The 17,533-nt window shown below is 36.4% G+C and overlaps 6 protein-coding genes across 7 annotated transcripts; all 6 read left to right on the top strand.

Annotated features, from left to right (window-relative positions):
• The first annotated feature begins 198 nt into the window (after nt 1-198).
• Nucleotides 199-1,984, top strand: LOC135265204 (gustatory receptor for sugar taste 64a-like). Of its 2 annotated transcripts, XM_064356745.1 has the most exons (7): nt 203-618; nt 664-998; nt 1,045-1,230; nt 1,279-1,433; nt 1,480-1,642; nt 1,687-1,776; nt 1,832-1,984. In XM_064356745.1, the coding sequence occupies exons 1-7, from the start codon at nt 339-341 to the stop codon at nt 1,928-1,930; spliced, it is 1,308 nt and encodes a 435-aa protein (XP_064212815.1). In that variant the 5' UTR covers nt 203-338; the 3' UTR covers nt 1,931-1,984. The 2 variants fall into 2 exon arrangements, with proteins under 2 accessions (XP_064212814.1, XP_064212815.1); XM_064356744.1 differs by having other exon boundaries at nt 199-998.
• LOC107397950 (gustatory receptor for sugar taste 64f-like) lies at nt 1,980-4,015 on the top strand. Its single transcript, XM_064356616.1, has 7 exons — nt 1,980-2,214; nt 2,621-2,806; nt 2,858-3,000; nt 3,050-3,175; nt 3,222-3,376; nt 3,420-3,585; nt 3,637-4,015. Exons 1-7 carry the CDS (start codon nt 1,980-1,982, stop codon nt 3,730-3,732), a joined length of 1,107 nt encoding a protein of 368 aa, XP_064212686.1. The 3' UTR covers nt 3,733-4,015.
• Nucleotides 4,016-4,153: 138 nt separating this feature from the next.
• On the top strand, nt 4,154-5,880 carry LOC103312969 (gustatory receptor for sugar taste 64f). Its single transcript, XM_015979740.2, has 7 exons — nt 4,154-4,586; nt 4,638-4,823; nt 4,869-5,023; nt 5,078-5,349; nt 5,403-5,565; nt 5,609-5,698; nt 5,750-5,880. Exons 1-7 carry the CDS (start codon nt 4,289-4,291, stop codon nt 5,846-5,848), a joined length of 1,263 nt encoding a protein of 420 aa, XP_015835226.2. The 5' UTR covers nt 4,154-4,288; the 3' UTR covers nt 5,849-5,880.
• A 1,492-nt stretch (nt 5,881-7,372) lies between these two features.
• On the top strand, nt 7,373-9,758 carry LOC655937 (zinc finger protein ZFP2). Its single transcript, XM_008194990.3, has 6 exons — nt 7,373-7,596; nt 7,648-8,017; nt 8,070-8,227; nt 8,346-8,740; nt 8,794-8,924; nt 9,163-9,758. Exons 1-6 carry the CDS (start codon nt 7,450-7,452, stop codon nt 9,582-9,584), a joined length of 1,623 nt encoding a protein of 540 aa, XP_008193212.1. The 5' UTR covers nt 7,373-7,449; the 3' UTR covers nt 9,585-9,758.
• Nucleotides 9,759-9,769: 11 nt separating this feature from the next.
• Nucleotides 9,770-10,572, top strand: LOC100141848 (uncharacterized protein). Its single transcript, XM_001808414.4, has 4 exons — nt 9,770-9,882; nt 9,935-10,061; nt 10,112-10,170; nt 10,218-10,572. The coding sequence occupies exons 1-4, from the start codon at nt 9,830-9,832 to the stop codon at nt 10,555-10,557; spliced, it is 579 nt and encodes a 192-aa protein (XP_001808466.1). The 5' UTR covers nt 9,770-9,829; the 3' UTR covers nt 10,558-10,572.
• A 215-nt stretch (nt 10,573-10,787) lies between these two features.
• PolA1 (DNA polymerase alpha subunit 1) lies at nt 10,788-17,422 on the top strand. The gene is made up of 6 exons (XM_962417.5): nt 10,788-10,940; nt 10,996-11,193; nt 11,246-11,427; nt 11,479-12,748; nt 14,736-17,081; nt 17,131-17,422. Exons 1-6 carry the CDS (start codon nt 10,925-10,927, stop codon nt 17,337-17,339), a joined length of 4,221 nt encoding a protein of 1,406 aa, XP_967510.2. The 5' UTR covers nt 10,788-10,924; the 3' UTR covers nt 17,340-17,422.
• The last annotated feature ends 111 nt before the right edge of the window (nt 17,423-17,533 follow it).

A 17,533-nucleotide genomic window follows, 5' to 3' on the forward strand; every position in this document is an offset into this window, starting at 1 on the left:
CGTGTTTACGCCAATTATATCGACCGACCGTAAAAAATAACAAAACTTTCCGCCGTAATTACGAAAGAAAAACAAATTTTAATTTCGCCCCGATTTTCCTTAGTAAATCTATTATTTCAGTCTATTTACAGCTCATGGGTATTTCTTCCGTGTAAACAACAAATAAATTATTCAACTTCCGGATTAAATGCGGAGTAAAAGCTTGTTAAAACTAAACAAAACTCATTCACTTAGACTCTGAAAACAAATTCTGATAGAAACAACACACTTGATGGACATGTGAAAACATCGATAAAAATCCACTTCGCGTCCGATCGTTGCAAAATCTGACCAAGAACATGGTGTTTGCCGAGCTCTGGAAAAAAATCCGGAACCGCGGCACGCCGCCCAAATTCGAATTACCAACCACGCACAACTGTCTGAAAAAAGTGCTGCTCCTGTCCCAAATCGTGGGCGTATTTCCCCTAAACCACCTGAACGAAGAACCGGAAAAACTCCACTTCACTTTCAAATCCTGGAAAGTGTTGTACACAAGCCTCACGTCCTTCGGGTACCTCTTCTGTGCGTCGCTTTCATTTTACAAAGCTTTCAAAATTGGGATTTTGCTGAACCAGCTGAGTAAGTGCAAAAATAAATCCAAGCATAAACCAAGCTGTGTTTCAGTCACTCCGCTCTTTTTCTTTCATTCGTTCATGACTTCGGTGTTATTCAGCCAAGTGGCGTCCCGATGGCCCCTCTTTCTAAATGAGTGGACAAAAATCGAGATCAACTTACTCAAGCATTACCAATCAACGACAGATTTGCATAAAAAAATTCGTTACTCGGCGTTCGGAATGATTTTTGTCGCTTTGCTCGAGCACTGCTTCTCGATGCTTAATTACGTGTATTCGTCCAAGTGTGAAAATAATTCAACGGGTGTAGAGCACTTTTTCAAAAAGCAGTTTCACTACATCTTCACTTACATGCCTTACAATATCGTGTTTGGATTATGCCTAACGGTATTCAGAATTTTACGTTTCTCCAGATTTTTTATTTCGGTTTTAGTTCGTGAGCTGGACTGCGGCTTTTGTATGGAATTTCGGAGATATTTTCATTATTTTACTGAGTATGATAATGACGGAACGGTTTCGACAAATCAACCAACAAATTCAAAAGAAAGCGGAGGAACTTATTTCAACTCCTAGCCCAAACACGAAGAATTTTATTAAAGTATATCACTCGGATTTTTCTGTAAATTGTTTATTTCTTCCAAACAATCCAAATAATAGCAATTTATAGAAAGCTGATTACCAGTTCTGGCGACAAATTCGCGAAGATTACGACCATCTGACCAACATCGTACGTTATCTAGACCAAATTTTATCCAATTTAGTTTTGCTGTCGTATTCTTGTAATCTAACATTTATTCTGATACAATTATTCAACAGTTTGCGGTAAGTATATCAGATATTAAACACAAATTTGTAATTAAAATCGCAGGCAAATGAAATCGGCCGGTGAAAGCATTTACTTCTTCTACTCTTTCGGTTTTGTAATAATGAGGATCGTTTTTGTTTCGATTTTTGGCGCATTTATTAACGAAGAAAGCCAAGCTGCTTTATCCTATCTTACGTCCCTTCCAACAGAGCATTACAACGAAGAGGTTTGTTGTGTTATTTCCAAATCGTGTAAAAATATAATTTCCAGATTCAGCGATTAGTTACACAAACACATATCGATTCAGCTGCATTGACCGGCCACAATTTTTTTCGCCTTACTAAAGGCCTGGTCTTAAGTGTATGTCTTTTCCTGGGTAAACATGTAAAAATGTTGACAAGAGTGTTTTTTCAAGGTGGCAGCGGCTATTATAACTTACGAATTGGTGTTGATCCAGTTCAACCAAGCTACGCTCAATAAGTACATGCAAGCTAACGAAACAATCTGCTTTTAAAATACTCCTTTAATGTAAATTTCACCCAAATAAAACCATAAGTAGCATAATGAAGGTTCTGTCTAATGACTTATTTCATCACCGCGTTAAATGGATCCTGTTGCTCGGCCAGACTTTTGGTCTTCTGCCGGTCAACGGTGTCACTTCAGAAAAATGCAATTTAACGTTCAGTTGGTACTCGAAGAAAGTTTTTTACTCGAAAATCATCATCTCCGGGTCCATTTTCATGACCACAACGTCGTTTTATAGAATTCTTAATTCGGGGTACAATCTCACCACCTTTGGTAAGTCTAAATAAATTGGCCAATAAGTCAATAACAACATAAATTATTTACGTGATGCGTCAACAAAGTGATAAAATCAAACGTCGGTTTAAATAAGGATAGTAAAAGCTTGTTGATTCAAAAACATGTTTGAGGCTAACTTACCGCAATTCCAAAGGGATATTCAAGGCATTATTTTTCTTGCCCAAATTTTTGGGCTCTTGCCTGTTAGACTTGGCAATAAATTAGACGAAGTATTTTTTTCATGGCGTTCGAAACGAGTGGCAATGTCGTTAATTGTAATTCTGGGGTCGAGTTTTTTAATGTTCACTTCTTTGTACACAAATATTGATCTCGGCTTCAACTTGCACCGTTTAAGTAATTTCGACAAAAATGTAAATTGTTGGGTTGATTGGTTTAATTCCAGGCAGCTTTATTTTTAACGCAAACAGCGCGATTGAAGGAATCATATTTTTCAATTTGGCCAAAAGTTGGCCACAACTCATTGAGAAATGGAGTCGTGTGGAAATGGCGCTTGATAATTGGAAAAATGACAAGTCTTTGAAAAGAAAATTTTATTTAACAATTTGCACGATAATGTCAGCGGCTGCAGGTAGTCACTAATTTTAAAAAAAAATTTAATTATCTACTTGTGTTGTTACAGTCGAACATATTTTATCAATAGTCAACACTTGCTCCCAAATTCCGTCAGAAGTTGAGGACAAATACACAACTTACTTTCTGAACACTTATCCTCATTTGTTCAATTTTTTTGAGTTCTCGGTCCCTCTAGCTATTTTCGCTGTGGTATAAATTAATCATGGTAATCTGAAGAAGTTAACTGATTTATTTGTAGGTAATGAACCTTTGTAACGTTTTTGTGTGGAACTTTTTGGATGCATTTTTGATAATTATAAGCATTGCTCTCACCGAAAAATTTCGCCAAGTCACTGCAAAAGTCATAGTCGCACATAACGAAAAAGTACAGCTACAAAACATTTAACAATTGATTTATTTTGCTGCTTCAGATACACTTGAAACATCATTGGGTAAAGCTAAGAGAAGACTACAATCAAATCTCAATTTTGTGCAAAACAGTTAACAAAAAAATAAGCACTCTTATTATAGTGTCCTTTGGCACAAACATGTTTTTCATAATGTCTCAGCTCTACTGGAGCCTTAGGTAAATCAAGAATAAAACACAGTTAAGTTAACGCAAATTTTAGCATTGTCAAAACAACACCGGTTGAAAGCATTTACTTTTCATTTTCCTTTGGTCTCTTGGTTTTACGAACAATCGCCGTGACTCTCTTTGCATCAAATATTAACGACGAGAGCAAGAAATCGATGAATTATCTTCTCTCATTAAGTTCGGACATTTACAACTCGGAAGTAACAAACATAATTTTTACACGCACCAATTTATAATTTTTTAATCCACAGGTTGAAAGATTCGCGTTTCAAATTCACTCTCAACCGGTTGCTCTTACCGGAAATGACTATTTTACAATCACAAGAGGACTTTTATTCAGCGTATGATAATTTCAATTTACGGTAAAAACTAACTGCTTGTTTTAGATGGCTGGAAGCATCGTAACATACGAATTATTTTTAATTCAATCAAATGAAGCTGTTTCTTATTGAATAAATTAATCTAATATTTATCTCAAAGTAAATTACAGAAATGAAAAAATAGCAAACAAGATTGTGAGATCACAAGTGCAACTTGTTTCGAAAACAACTAAAGGGAAACCAACAGGTGTTAATTATGATTATGATAAAATGATCTATCTTTTGATACGTGCGCTGTATCAGTAAATTATTATTAGGATCAATTATTTCCCTGTTTGTGTATTTGTTTCTCCTTATGCTTGAACAGTTGGCACAAATCAATAAAAATGTAATTCCATTGCAGTTTGCGAACGAAATCCTTTCAACAAACCCTTTGTCAACATTTGTAGGTGGATAGTAACGATATTAAAAATAATTTTTCGCTTTTGGCCGATATTGCGATAACATTAGTCAACAAACAAATCCAGGGAAAAAGCCCACAATCATGTAATTTCTCCCAGTTGAGCTTCCACTTTGTGTAAAAATGCGTTTAATAAGAAAGATGAAATCAGATTTAGTTCTCACTATCGAAGCTTCAGATGCTGTTTTAGCGTATCCTCAACCCAGCTTCCACCAAACATTCTCGTTTGTTGTAATTTTCGGCCAGTTTTTCGGCATTATGCCTCTGCATGGAGTCAGCAGAAAAAACGTGCAAGAAATCCGACTGGAGTGGAAATCATTTCGATTTGTTTATGCCGTCTACAATATCTTTGGCGCTTTTGTTATGGGACTTTTCTGTATTTTGAAATTTGCGTTGGATGGGCTGATGTTAGACAAGACAGGTATTTGTGTCTCAAACGTTTTTGATTTTGTACATTTTTATTATCCCGTAGCGACGATGTCCTTTTACGTCCTCAATTTTTTTGGAAGCATCCAATTTATCATAATTAGCAAACATTGGGTGACCATTATGAAGGAATGGTCTTTTATGGAAATGTCTATGAGAAATTACGGTTCTTCGATTAATATGAAGAAAAGATTTGTTGTTATGACTTCAGTGATTATGACATTAGCTTTAGGTAACCCCTACTGTTTCAATTCAAGTGTTTATAAAGTTTTTCCAGTGGAACACCTTTTATTTATTGCAAACGCCTTTATAACAAGTCAAAGTTGCGAAAATGCTACTTTGTATAGTGGAGACGAAATGTATTTCCGTGTGGCGTTTCCTTCAGTTTTCACGCTTATTGATTATTCTCTTTGGAAAGCATGTTTTGTTGAAGTAAGACGTTAAAAAATATTCAAGGTTTAGGAAACACACGAATTTCTATTGCAGATTGCTAACATTTTATCAACTGCAACTTGGAATTACACTGATTTATTTATTATTTTAATAAGTTGCTCACTCGCCTCACGTTTTGCTCAAATCAATCACCGTCTCAAGAATAATAAACTGTTGCACGAAAAATTCTGGAGAGAAATTAGAGAAGATTATAACAAACTCGCACATTTGACGGCAGTTGTTGACAGAAATATCGCTGCTTTAGTCGTAATTTCGTTTGTTAGCAATGCATTTTTTATATGCGTCCAGCTTTACAACAGCCTAAAGTAAGATTCTGCTTTTGCAAAATTTGATCAAAAGCTTGACAACAATATTTTAGAATTCGTGTCGGTACCGTCGAAACAGTTTACTATTTTTTCTCTTTTGGATTTCTGGTAGCTAGAACAATCGCTGTTACACTTTACGGAGCTTGGATTAACGACGAAAGCAGAAAACCACTCGAAATTCTTCATTCGGTTCCTTCGGAACATTATTGTGAAGAGGTATAAAATAACAAATTTGGCCAATTTTACCTTTCAGTTTTAGATTAGTCGTTTTATTCAACAAATTAATTCCAGTCCTGTGGGAATAACAGGCTCAAAATTTTTCATACTAACCAGAAATTTTCTTTTAAAGGTATGAATACGTTTTTGTTGATGTTTAAGAAACACTGCATTTATTTTGCAGATGGCCTCAACGATTGTAACTTTTGAACTAATGTTCCTCCAGTTTGGACCATTAATAAATACCAACATCAACCACAGATCCACAGATTGTTTTATGTGAATTATTGTATCAATTTTTGGAAGATAATAAATACAGTTAATGAAGTTATGTTTTACCTTTATGTTCATCTCTCTCTCTCAAAACAAAAGGTATTTCCGTTTATTAGGATGTGCTCTTCCGTTTACTGGATTCGCAGTGGCCATGATTTTTATTAACAATGTTTTTCGGGACTTTACTAAACAAAATCAGTTAACTAAAAATTTTTAGAGATAAATTAAATATTTTCGTTTTATTTCTTTTATAATTTAAGAAGTAAGTCATCTAAGAATTCAACGCAAAAGTTTGAAGTTATGATTTACCTTTACGCTCATCTCTTTTTCTCTCCAAACAAAAGGTATTTTCCCTTTGTTAGGATGTGCTCTTTCGTTTATAATTTTGCGTCTTTACGTACTTTTACCTTTTGCCGCATTATTTTCTTATTTCTGTCAGTTTTATGCTCCGCTATACGTTTATACGTCTGTGTGTTCTCTCAACCTCTTATTTCTGTTTACGTGTTGTTTCCTTACCTTTTCTATACTTTTTTTCATGGAAAAATTGTTACACCTGATCCGGGTTCGAACCCCCGGCTTCCCCCGTCGAAAGTGGCGCTTATGCCGCTAGGCCACGAGACCCCAAGTACTGACCGTCTTTTGCAGATATTTTAACACAAACTTTTTAAATAAATCAACATTACAAACTAAATAATTGCAATAATTCACATAAATGGCTAATACTTTTAGTTTAAATGTCGGCGAATTAGCTCGAGAAAACATTTTTTTCCACTTTTTTCAATTTAATTCTCTAATTTTTCACCAGATTCCATCAAAAGATACCGAGCGTATAAGTCAACTAAAGTTTGAAGTTATATTTCACCTTTACGTTCATCTCTTTTTTTCTCAAAACAAATAGTACGTTTACAATTTGGCGCCTTTAGGTACATTTACATTTTTGCCGCATTATTTTCTGATTTCTCTCAGTTTTATGCTCCGCTTTACGTTTATACGTCTATGTGTTCTCTCGACCTCTTATTTCTGTTTACGTGTTGTTTCCTTACCTTTTCTATACTTTTTTTCATAGAAAAATTGTTACACCTGATCCGGGTTTGAACCCCCGACTTACCCCGTCGAAAGTGGCGCTTATGCCACTAGGCCATCAGGCCCTAGATACTGACCGTCTTTTGCAGATATTTTAACACAAACTTTTTAAATAAATTAACATTACAAACTAGACAGTATGTTTTATATAATGTTTAATTAATTGAATATTTGATTAATTGAAACCATATATTTTACTGTCCACGTAATCTACGCTTGCTACAAAAAAAAATTTATGCACATTACTTGTGGACCATCTGTATGTATGTACAAAGTTATTCGTATAATGTTTTGCGCCTGACTGGGTAAAAATGCAACTCAAAATACTTTTTATAAAACATAACTTTTAAGTATTATAAGCAATTTGACCCCCTTTTTTTTAACAGTATTTTGCAACAATTTTTTTAATTATTTACAACGCTAGTGTATAACTGGTTACATAACACGCTTTCTTTGGTTTATGCTGTGCGCAACATGTCTGCCAATCATCGAAATAACCTAAATTAATAAACAAACGATTTTTTAAAAATGTCTTTCGAAACACTCCAAATCGAAAAGATATGTAGAACCTGCCTTTCGGAAGAAGGTGACATGCGTTCGGTATTTAGCATTGACGAATCTATCGGCGAAACAATGCGTTTGTTTGAAATGTTAATGTCTTGTGCTGCAGTGCAGGTAAATCAAAGGTGGTCCCCCTTGTGCCCCATTTTCAATGTTTCTCTGTAGGTTTTGGAAAACGACGGATTGCCCAACCAAGTTTGTTTACAATGTGTTCATTACATAACTCGTGCTTTTTCATTTAAACAATTATGCGAGAGATCAGATGCAACGTTGCGGCAACTCCTAGGCAAACCCATGCAGGCCACTTTTATGGAATTAAAACCATTATTGTCTAGTGATCAACACGAACCTTCATTTAACGATGTTATAAATACCGTCACGGAAAATATACAGGCCGTAACAGATTCCGTAAATGAGGCTTTTAGTAGCGCAGTTGCAACAGTGAATAGCATAGACGTTGGGGATTCTTTCAAGTCGGAAGGGTCCCAAGACATGAAAATGAAACTGGAGTTTGTGGACAATGACGTGTTAGGAAGTAAGTAGAAGAAACTTATGTTTGTTAAGTACTTTATTCACATTTTTGTCAGTTGATCCAGATTCGTGTGGTAGCGATGCCGAAAGCAAAATAAACGAACTGAGAGCTAAAAGAGAATCAAAGAAAAAGAAAATTAGAGACGACACTGAACAACCGATTTATCCATGTGAGGAATGCACTCAGTGTTTCACTACAATGATCGATTTGAAGGTTATTTTGCAAACCAGTCCCTTGATCAATGAAGGAGCTACATTGAAATCTGTCTTCACTGATCAAGGAAGCTGTGTTTCAACTATTTCAGTAAAAATTCTCAAAAAAAAAATTGCAGGCCCATGCTAAAACACATCCGAAAATTAGCAGACACATTTGTAAAATCTGTAATCAAGGTTTCGCAAGTGCGAGCACTTTGTGTCGACACATGAAAGTACATGATGGCGCAAAACGGCATTTGTGTAGTGAGTGTGGCAAAGGTTTTGCGAGATCGGATGATCTTACAAGACATATAAGAACACACACTGGTGAAAAGCCTTTTCCTTGTAAATTATGCGGCAAATCGTTTGCTCAATCTTTTCGTCTGTTGGAGCATATGAGGGCGCATGCGAACGAAAAAAGTTTCATTTGTTCAGTTTGTGGCAAAGCCTTTTCACGTTATACGAGTTTGGCGGCGCATAATAAGACACATAGTGGCATAAAAAGCCACGCTTGTGGGGTTTGTGGCAAAAGGTAGCAAACCATGTGTAAAAATAATACTTTAATTTACGAAAAAAAAATTATAGGTTGTGTGGTTCTGGTTCTCTTGCAATGCATATGAAGACTCACACGGGCGTTAAAGACCACATTTGTCCTTACTGTGGCAAAGGTTTTACCACACCGAGTAATCTGACCATACATAAAAGGACGCACACAGGTTGGTTTACTTGCATTTATTTCCACCTCGCTTCATAGAAAATGATATTTTGCTCTCTAGTCTAAAGGTGCAAAATATATCTTTACCTCCCTAGAGAGATTTTTAGGAATTAGGGAGTAAAATATCATTTTCTATAAAGCGAGTTGCAAAAATAATATACACATTTTTCACAGAAGCAAAGTGAATTTCCTCTCTTGTGCAATTGCAAATATTATTTGTCCATTGTGTCTGTTTTTAGGTGAGCGTCCTTACGTTTGCAACGAATGTGGTAAAGGTTTTCCTGATCCGTCGAGACTCACAGTCCATGTGCGATCACACAGCGGCGAAAAGCCTTACGTTTGTAGCGTTTGTGGCCGTGGTTGTGTCAGTTCGTCTCAATTAAAAAAACACAGAAGAATACATACTGGCGAAAAGCCATACCAGTGCAATCTATGTCCAAAGGCATTTCCACGAAGCGAAGATTTACGCATTCATATAAAAACTCACACTGGGGATAGAAACCATATTTGTCCTTTTTGCAAAAAAGGCTTTTATCAGGCTTCAACTTTAAAAGTACACCTTAGAATACACACCGGGGAAAAACCGTACACTTGCAATATTTGTAATAAAGCTTTTTCGCAAACCGGGCCCCTATCCACGCACATGAAAACGCATTCATAGCGTACCTAAACTTTATTTATTTATTTACTAAACTTTACATTTCAGTGAGATTATATTGTATAAAGTAGCGTCTATTTAGTAGTTATACACATAGGAACACGTATTTAATAACTTGGGACTATGTTGGTGAAATATTATTATGTACTGCCTAAATAAATGCAATTTTAATAACAACTGACTTTTTTAATTTTCCCGCCAAAATTTTATCAGATGTTCAAATTACATAACCTCTGATTTCCAGAAAAATGTTTAAACAAAGCGTCAGTTTGTTCAAATTAGCAACAAATCATACGATTAGGTTAATAAAACCTCAGGTAATTAACCGTCTTGTGACGCTTTTTCGGTTTTAGACGTTTTTTGTACGGCAGTAAAAAATTAAGCGCTCCACCGGGGGCTTACGAAGGTGAAGGAAAAACAACCGTAAACATATTAAACAATGAGGACGAGGTGGGATTAATGATAAACGGCTTCAGTCAAGTATTATTCAATTCCGTGGCGTAATTACAAACTGATTGTTTAATTTCTAGGCGGGTTTTAGATTAAATAACGATTTGACGATTTTAGGCTCCGTTGTAATATTTCCAAAGTATACGTAACGTGTTATCGAACACAATTATACCAACGTTTTTTTAGATCAGTTCTTTCATGGAATGTTGGCGACATCAACGAAATTACAGATGAATCACTTTCGTTATTTACCATATTAGAACCCAAATTAGATATAATTGTTTTAGGAATAGGAGATCCACAAAAAGATTTCAGTTTCTATAAAAAAATTGTACCGTTTGCACGCAAACACAAATTAACATTTGAAATTCTTCCTACGGAACAAGCTTGTGCAACGTTTAATTTTTTAAGTTCTGAAGGAAGACATGTAGCTGGTGCGCTAATACCACCACAAACTGTCGTTACCACTGAGGATGATGTGCTGCAAACCAAATTAAGATACCAGAATTTGTACGAAAGAGAATAAAGGAATTTTGCCGAATTAGTTTTTTTTTTTTTTGAAAGAAACCGCCTAAATGAGCAGTGATGCCAGCACTAGATACCTATGTTTTTTCAATTAATTTTCACAGAAATTGTCCCAACAAGTTTTTATTTGGATTAAAGGTTTCATAAACTTTTCCCGCATGAACTATTTTTAAGATAAACACCAGTAGATAAACTAAAAAAATTTAATTCTGTAAATATGTCAGCCAACATAAAAACAAATAAAACACTACTATCATCTATCACGTTTGTGAGGTTAGAATTAAAGTTTTCCCGCCAAGTCAATGTGAATTTTTTATTTTTCTAAAAACCAGTAAATAGTTGTTTGTAGTGTTTTTCTAATAGTGATAATGGAAGACGATACCTGTGAGTCACAAGTAAATAATATTTAGTTAAAAACTAAGCGCATCTTTCGTTTTAGCCGAAAGAAGGCCCAAGAGGCAAAAGCGGGACTCCTCTTACAAAGCTAAAGCTTTCGAGAAATTTAAGCAATTGAAAAGTGGCCTCCGAAATAAATACGAAGTCGAAGAACTCGAAAATGTTTACGACACTGTTGATGAGAAAGAATACACCAAAAAAGTGTTAGATCGTCAGGATGACGACTGGATCGTTGATGATGGTATTTTTTTATGTTAAAACACTTCAGATTTTAATAGTAATTCGTTTAACAGACGGCAGTGGCTATGTAGAAGACGGTCGGGATATATTTGATGATGATTTGGATCATGCTTCAATAGCTGCAGCTTCTTCCAAGAAAAATAAGGGGGTTAAACGTAAGAAAAATGTGGCGGAAAATGCAGGTCGCGGGAACTTACAATACCTCATTTCGAATATGCCATCAAAAAAGAAAGAGGTCTGTTAATTTTTTACGATCAAAACGTAATATAGCTTAATGTGTGTTTAGGAAAAAAAGTTGGATCAGGATGATGATTTGGCGGAACTTTTACAAGAAATTAATGAAACTCCACGTGAATCCAAGGCCGCAACATCGAATTTTTCCCCACTGTCGGTAAAACAAGCTGAAAAAGATTACATGAGGAAATTAACTTCCATCAAAAAACCAGTAATAACTCTCAGCAGAACACCGAAAGCGAAACAACCACTTAAGATATCAACGGAGGAAAATCACGCAAAGCCGACTGAAGAAACGATTTTAACGGAAAATAAACTGGAGCCAGAAATAACTCAAGCGAGTTGTGAAGAAATTGCAGAAACTCAAGCGAGTTGTGAAGAAGTTGCTGAAACTCAATCTGATGGCTGTTTTGATGACGATTTGGATCTGTCCCAACTAGAAGAGTCTGAAGCAGAGCAATCCAAACCCCAAATTGAAGAAAAGCAAGATTTGTGGGAAAATATTGAAAGCGAAATGTTGAAAGAATGGTCCGTATCCCAAGACACCGAAACCACAATCGACTTGCAAAACTCCGACATTCCTCTCGTGAAAATCGACGACAAAAGCGTTTTCAGATTTTTTTGGTGGGACGCTTACGAAGACCCATTTATCAAACCGGGTGTTGTGGTTTTATTCGGCAAAACCTACCACACTCAAACGAAAACCCACGTGAGCTGTACCGTAATTATCCGTAACATCGACCGGCGGATTTTTTTCTTACCCAGAGTGGAAGAGGAAAAGTCCAAAAAGCCGGTCACGTCTCAGGACGTCTACGCCGAAATCAACGAACTGATGAAAACCAAAGGAATCAAAAATTTCAAAGCTCGACCCGTCACGAAAAAGTACGCTTTCGATCTTGAAGTTCCGTCAGAATCGGACTATGTCGAAGTTAGATATGCGGCCACAGATCCCCCAATTGATAAAACCACCAAAGGGCGGACGTTTTCGCGTGTTTTTGGGAGCGAGAGTTCATATCTCGAGATTTTTTTACTCGATCGTAAAATTAAAGGGCCCTGTTGGTTAAATATCGCGAATCCGATACCGGAATCGAATCCCTCGACTTGGTGCAAATTGCAAGTAAATTGTGACAAATTAACCGATGTTACAATATGTGAGGAGGCGATTGAACCGCCACCGTTGGTCGTCACTGCTCTTAACATGAGAAGAGCTTTCAATCCCAAGACGGGATTAAACGAAATCGTGATGTTGAGTCTTGTCACTAATGTTAGTTATTCCGTTGATAAACAAGCACCTACTGAAGCGTTCCAAAAGCACTGCTGTGGTAAGTTTGTCCGATAAATTTTTTCAATACAGTGCAACTCAGAAAATTTATCATCTGACGATATGAATCTTTTGCGAAACAACATAGTTGTGCAAATTTTGTAAGTTGATAGTAGAGCTCAAAAGAAGTGAAATTGTTTTTTGGCAAATTCTGAGAAAAATACTTTATATGATTCATGAAAAAAATGTTCTTTGGTAGGTTGATATGTTTAATACTTTTAATTTTTTCGTTAATTTGAAGAAATATATTTTTTAACTGGAGATATATCTAAATGAGGTGTACATTTTAATGCAAATAACATGTGTTAGTGTTAAATCAATTATAAACAAATAAATAATCTTTCAACTCTCTCCTGGAGAGAAACTTGGAATGTTATAAATAACAAAATTAGACACTTTTGCAATGATCGCCATAGAATAACAACGCGATAATTTAGGAAACCAAGCAGTGATACATTTTTCGAAACTGAAAACAAATAAAAGAGATTACAGCTTAAATGGTAAAGTTAAAAATGATTTTGTATAATGTATAGGTAAAAGGACGCTAAACTATTGTAACTGATAGATTATTAATATGCATTGTACATTATTTGAAATAACAGCGCAAAAACCCTTAGGAAAAACTGGAGCAGGCTTTCATTGTTAAGTCCAAAATTTGTTCTTTCGTTAATAACACAATAAAATTTATAGCTACGGCTTTAAAATAGAATACACTGTCTAATTATTTTCTGCCGGTGATAATTACAATCTTGAAAGGTTAATATAAGCACTTGTTCTTTAAAAATTCGCAAAGGTACAATTGAAGTAATACAATATAGGCTATTTTCCCTTAGAGTTTTGGTCCGCGAATAAATTTGGAATTAACAAAACTTTTAAACAAATATGAAATTTTAATTAAGCTTAGTTCTTTAATATCTTTTAAATTGAATTAAAATTTACAAACACAGCCTCAGAAACATGAGTCCCCTCATAAAAAATTATAAAAAAAATTGTATTGATTTTTTTTGGCAAAGATACCACCAAATTTCATTCACTTAAATGTCACTGCCTAATCATTATGTAAACTTTCGAATAAAGTAATTCTAATTCTCTGTGTCAAAGAAGAAAAAAATTGGTTGACATATTTTATCCTCTACCGGTTAAGTTGTTGCAAAAAAAATTATATTTTCTTGAATGGGTTTTTAATAAATACATAATAACTGATCTAATTTATTAAAAATGAAATAAAAGTAGTCTATAGTCAACAATATTACCGTTCTTTTCTCGTTTTATACCAAAATTACTACATTTTATAGAATAATTCATTCATATAATTAATAACAGGATTATTACATAAGCTCTTGATATACCACGTACTAAAAATATTCGAGAATTTACAGAAAAAGCAATTAATTTTGATGCTACTGATTATAATGTAGCATTTAGGGAATGTGTAAATACTTTGACTTCAAAATTTTTTAGTGTTTCACGTTACAAATAAGCCGCAAAACGATGTACGAAGCTGAGAACAGAAGAATCGAATTTTGTCATAGACAAAAAAGTACAATATAAAGTTATTATAGTTCGGCTAAAAAATTACACCATTATTATACCATTTTTTGGACAGACGAAGAAAAATATTATAATAATTGTTTCTTAAAATGTCGCTTCTTGTTTTAAAACATTTTTTATTTAATTAAATTAAATTAATTAAATGTGCACTTCACATCACATTGTATGTGATTTAAAAATTTAACATTTATTTTCCACTATGGAGCACAAAAAAAATAAAACAAAATAAATGCATTGTTATTGATTGCAATATGCATCTTTTTCCCTATTGTCTTTTTTTCAAATTTGAAATTAATTAAATTCATACGTATAGGAACGGCTCAGTCTACACAACTATCAAATACTTTGGTCAAAAGTTCGTTATAAGCGGCAAATTGCATCACACTTTAAATCAAATCTAGTCTGCTCCATCCACTGTATCTAATTTCCAATTTCAGTTTTTTACTGTCCGGACACCCAAGTCCTTTCATCTGACCTCTTCACTGTGATGCAAGACTGCAAGATAACAACTTTGCAAAAAATGCACTCGGAAAAGGCCCTTTTGAACTACTTCATCACACAATTTTCGAAACTAGACAGCGATATAGTGGTCGGTCACGACCTACAAGGCCACCAAATAAGCGTCCTTGCCGAACGAATGTTCCGTCATAAAATCCCAAACTTCAGTAAATTGGGCCGCATAAAAAAATCCACGTTTTCACGGCACAAAATCGAAAAAGAACTATTCGTCGGCCGACTCGTTTGCGATGTCAAAACCGCAGCGAAGGAATTGATCAGATGTCGATCGTACGATTTGGGGAGCTTGTGCCAGGCCGTTTTGAAAATCAAGGACGAACAACGAACCGATTTGGAGCCCGACGATGTGCTCAAAATGTTCAGAAGCAAAGAGGAACTCCTCAAACTTGTGTCCTTGACCATGCAGGACACAGCGTTCGTCCTCAAAATCATGTACAGTCTGAACATCATCCCCTTAGCGCTGCAGATTACGACCATTGCGGGCAACGTCATGTCGAAGACTTTGATGGGGGGGCGGTCAGAACGCAACGAATTTCTCCTCCTCCACGCCTTCTCCGAAAAAAATTACATTGTCCCAGATAAATCGTCGGGGAAGAAAGACTTCGGCGAGAAAACGGCCAACAAAAAGGCGACCTATTCGGGCGGCTTGGTCCTCGACCCGAAAATCGGCTTCTACGACAAATTCATCCTGCTAATGGACTTCAATTCGCTGTACCCCAGCATCATCCAAGAGTACAACATTTGCTTCACCACAATGCCGCCGAACCTAGCCGAGGACAACATGGTACTACCCGATGCAACTCTCCCGGCTGGAGTCCTCCCAACTGAGATAAAAAAGTTGGTGGAAAGTCGGCGCGCAGTCAAAAAGCTGATGAAAAGCGCGGACTTGAGCCCCGACCAGAGAATGCAATACGACATAAGACAAATGGCCCTAAAGCTCACCGCCAACAGCATGTACGGGTGTCTAGGTTTTGCCAATTCGCGATTTTACGCCAAAAATCTGGCCGCGTTAATCACCCACAAAGGCCGCGAGATTTTAACAAACACAAAGGAAGTGGTCGAAAGACTGAACTTTGAGGTGATTTACGGCGACACCGACAGTCTTATGATAAACACAAACTTAGTGGACTTCGACCAAGTCGCGCAAATCGGCACCAAAATCAAGCAAGAGATCAATAAGCTGTACCGGCAAGTCGAGCTCGACATTGACGGTGTCTTCAAATACTTACTGTTACTCAAGAAGAAGAAATACGCTGCTGTGACTCTAAGTAAGGACAAGGAGGGCCGCTTGAAAACCGATATTGAGTACAAAGGCTTGGACATAGTGAGACGTGATTGGTCGAGACTTGCGGCCGAAGCGGGGAAATTTGTCCTCAACCAAATTCTAAGTGACCAAAGCAGCGAAAATCGCTTCCTGAATATTTTGACTCATTTGAGCCAACTTCGGGAGGATCTACAAGAGGGTAAAGTGCCACTTTCCCTCCTTGTGATCACCAAACAATTGTCGAAAAACCCCGACCAGTACCCGGAGGACAACACGTTACCACACGTCCAAGTGGCTATCAGATACAACAAGCAAGGGGGGCACTATCGGGCTGGGGACACCGTCCCTTATCTGATCTGTGACGATGGGACGAAAAATCCGGCCACGCAACGCGCTTACCACATTGAGGAATTGAAAAATTCAGAAACGCTCAAAATCGACGTTACTTACTACCTCGCTAATCAGATTCATCCGGTGGTGAGCCGCATTTGCGAACCCATTGAAGCGTTGGACCTTGTGCAAATATCCGATTGTCTCGGGGTCGATAGCAGCAATTTGAGAAAAGTAAAGGTGGACGATGACAACGGAGAGAACGTAATAGATCCGGAAATAAAGTTCCGGAACGTCGACAAGTTTGTATTTAAATGTTTGGTTTGTGAGAGCGAAAACACCGTTGATGGTCCATTTTCTAACAATATTCCGGTTTTACAAAAGTGTCAGAATGCGCGCTGTAAGGCCAGGCCGGCCGATTACGTCCCCTTTATCCAAAATCAAATGACCGAAACGATAAATTCCTACATCGAGAAGTTTTATTTGAACGAAATGTACTGTGAGGATCCGATGTGTTGCAAGGAAACTGTGAGGATTCCGTTGAGCTCGTCAGGACGGGTTCCCTTTTGTCAAGTTTGTAACTCAGTCTTGATCAAGAAATATTCGGGTTTGAGTCTGTTCACGCAGATTACGTATTTCCAATACATTTTCGATTTGACTAAATTGAGTAAAAGTGAGTGGTTGAGGGTGAGATGAGTTCGAAATTGATTTTCTGTTTTCAGTGCCATCGCTGGAGCTTCAAGTCGAGAAAGCTTACCATGAAATAAAGGAAACTGTAGAAAGGCGTTACGAGTTTTGTGGCTTTTCGACCGTTAAGATGGAAAATATGTTTGCTTGGTGCGAACACAGGAAAAAGGAACAGGAGGATGAGGAAATTCCAGATTTTGCGATGGAAGAAAGTCTGCTTAATTTGATGTTGGAAGATGAGTGATTTTTATTATTGTACATTGGAATTATAAATGTTGCGTTATTTATGTACTCGTAGTTAAGTAAATTACAAATCTGGCGTAAAAATTCGTTGCTTAAAAAACCTACCTTTAAATCATTTGTAGTCATTCTGCGGTGGCATTTCCAGCTTTTTTTTGTGGCAGCACCTAGTTAATCTATGACCTAGCTCCCAAGAAA

Source organism: Tribolium castaneum, chromosome 5, assembly GCF_031307605.1.
Source record: "Tribolium castaneum strain GA2 chromosome 5, icTriCast1.1, whole genome shotgun sequence".
NCBI lineage: Eukaryota > Metazoa > Arthropoda > Insecta > Coleoptera > Tenebrionidae > Tribolium > Tribolium castaneum.

Excerpts from the sequence above, each read along its gene's own strand:
- LOC655937 (XM_008194990.3), top strand. The coding sequence starts at position 7,450 with ATGTCTTTCGAAACACTCCAAATCGAAAAGATATGTAGAACCTGCCTT. Across the intron at positions 8,228-8,345 it reads CTACAATGATCGATTTGAAG|GCCCATGCTAAAACACATCC; the intron begins GTTATTTTGCAA and ends AAAAAATTGCAG. Across the intron at positions 8,741-8,793 it reads TGTGGGGTTTGTGGCAAAAG|GTTGTGTGGTTCTGGTTCTC; the intron begins GTAGCAAACCAT and ends AAAAAATTATAG.
- PolA1 (XM_962417.5), top strand. Across the intron at positions 12,749-14,735 it reads GTTCCAAAAGCACTGCTGTG|TTTTTTACTGTCCGGACACC; the intron begins GTAAGTTTGTCC and ends TTCCAATTTCAG. Across the intron at positions 17,082-17,130 it reads TTTGACTAAATTGAGTAAAA|TGCCATCGCTGGAGCTTCAA; the intron begins GTGAGTGGTTGA and ends TTCTGTTTTCAG.
- LOC135265204 (XM_064356744.1), top strand. The coding sequence starts at position 339 with ATGGTGTTTGCCGAGCTCTGGAAAAAAATCCGGAACCGCGGCACGCCG. Across the intron at positions 1,434-1,479 it reads CAATTATTCAACAGTTTGCG|GCAAATGAAATCGGCCGGTG; the intron begins GTAAGTATATCA and ends TTAAAATCGCAG. Across the intron at positions 1,777-1,831 it reads CTAAAGGCCTGGTCTTAAGT|GTGGCAGCGGCTATTATAAC; the intron begins GTATGTCTTTTC and ends TGTTTTTTCAAG.
- LOC107397950 (XM_064356616.1), top strand. The coding sequence starts at position 1,980 with ATGAAGGTTCTGTCTAATGACTTATTTCATCACCGCGTTAAATGGATC. Across the intron at positions 3,001-3,049 it reads CTCTAGCTATTTTCGCTGTG|GTAATGAACCTTTGTAACGT; the intron begins GTATAAATTAAT and ends ATTTATTTGTAG. Across the intron at positions 3,377-3,419 it reads CAGCTCTACTGGAGCCTTAG|CATTGTCAAAACAACACCGG; the intron begins GTAAATCAAGAA and ends CGCAAATTTTAG.
- LOC103312969 (XM_015979740.2), top strand. The coding sequence starts at position 4,289 with ATGCGTTTAATAAGAAAGATGAAATCAGATTTAGTTCTCACTATCGAA. Across the intron at positions 5,350-5,402 it reads CAGCTTTACAACAGCCTAAA|AATTCGTGTCGGTACCGTCG; the intron begins GTAAGATTCTGC and ends ACAATATTTTAG. Across the intron at positions 5,566-5,608 it reads CGGAACATTATTGTGAAGAG|ATTAGTCGTTTTATTCAACA; the intron begins GTATAAAATAAC and ends TTTCAGTTTTAG.
- LOC100141848 (XM_001808414.4), top strand. The coding sequence starts at position 9,830 with ATGTTTAAACAAAGCGTCAGTTTGTTCAAATTAGCAACAAATCATACG. Across the intron at positions 9,883-9,934 it reads GCAACAAATCATACGATTAG|ACGTTTTTTGTACGGCAGTA; the intron begins GTTAATAAAACC and ends TTTCGGTTTTAG. Across the intron at positions 10,171-10,217 it reads TCCGTTGTAATATTTCCAAA|ATCAGTTCTTTCATGGAATG; the intron begins GTATACGTAACG and ends ACGTTTTTTTAG.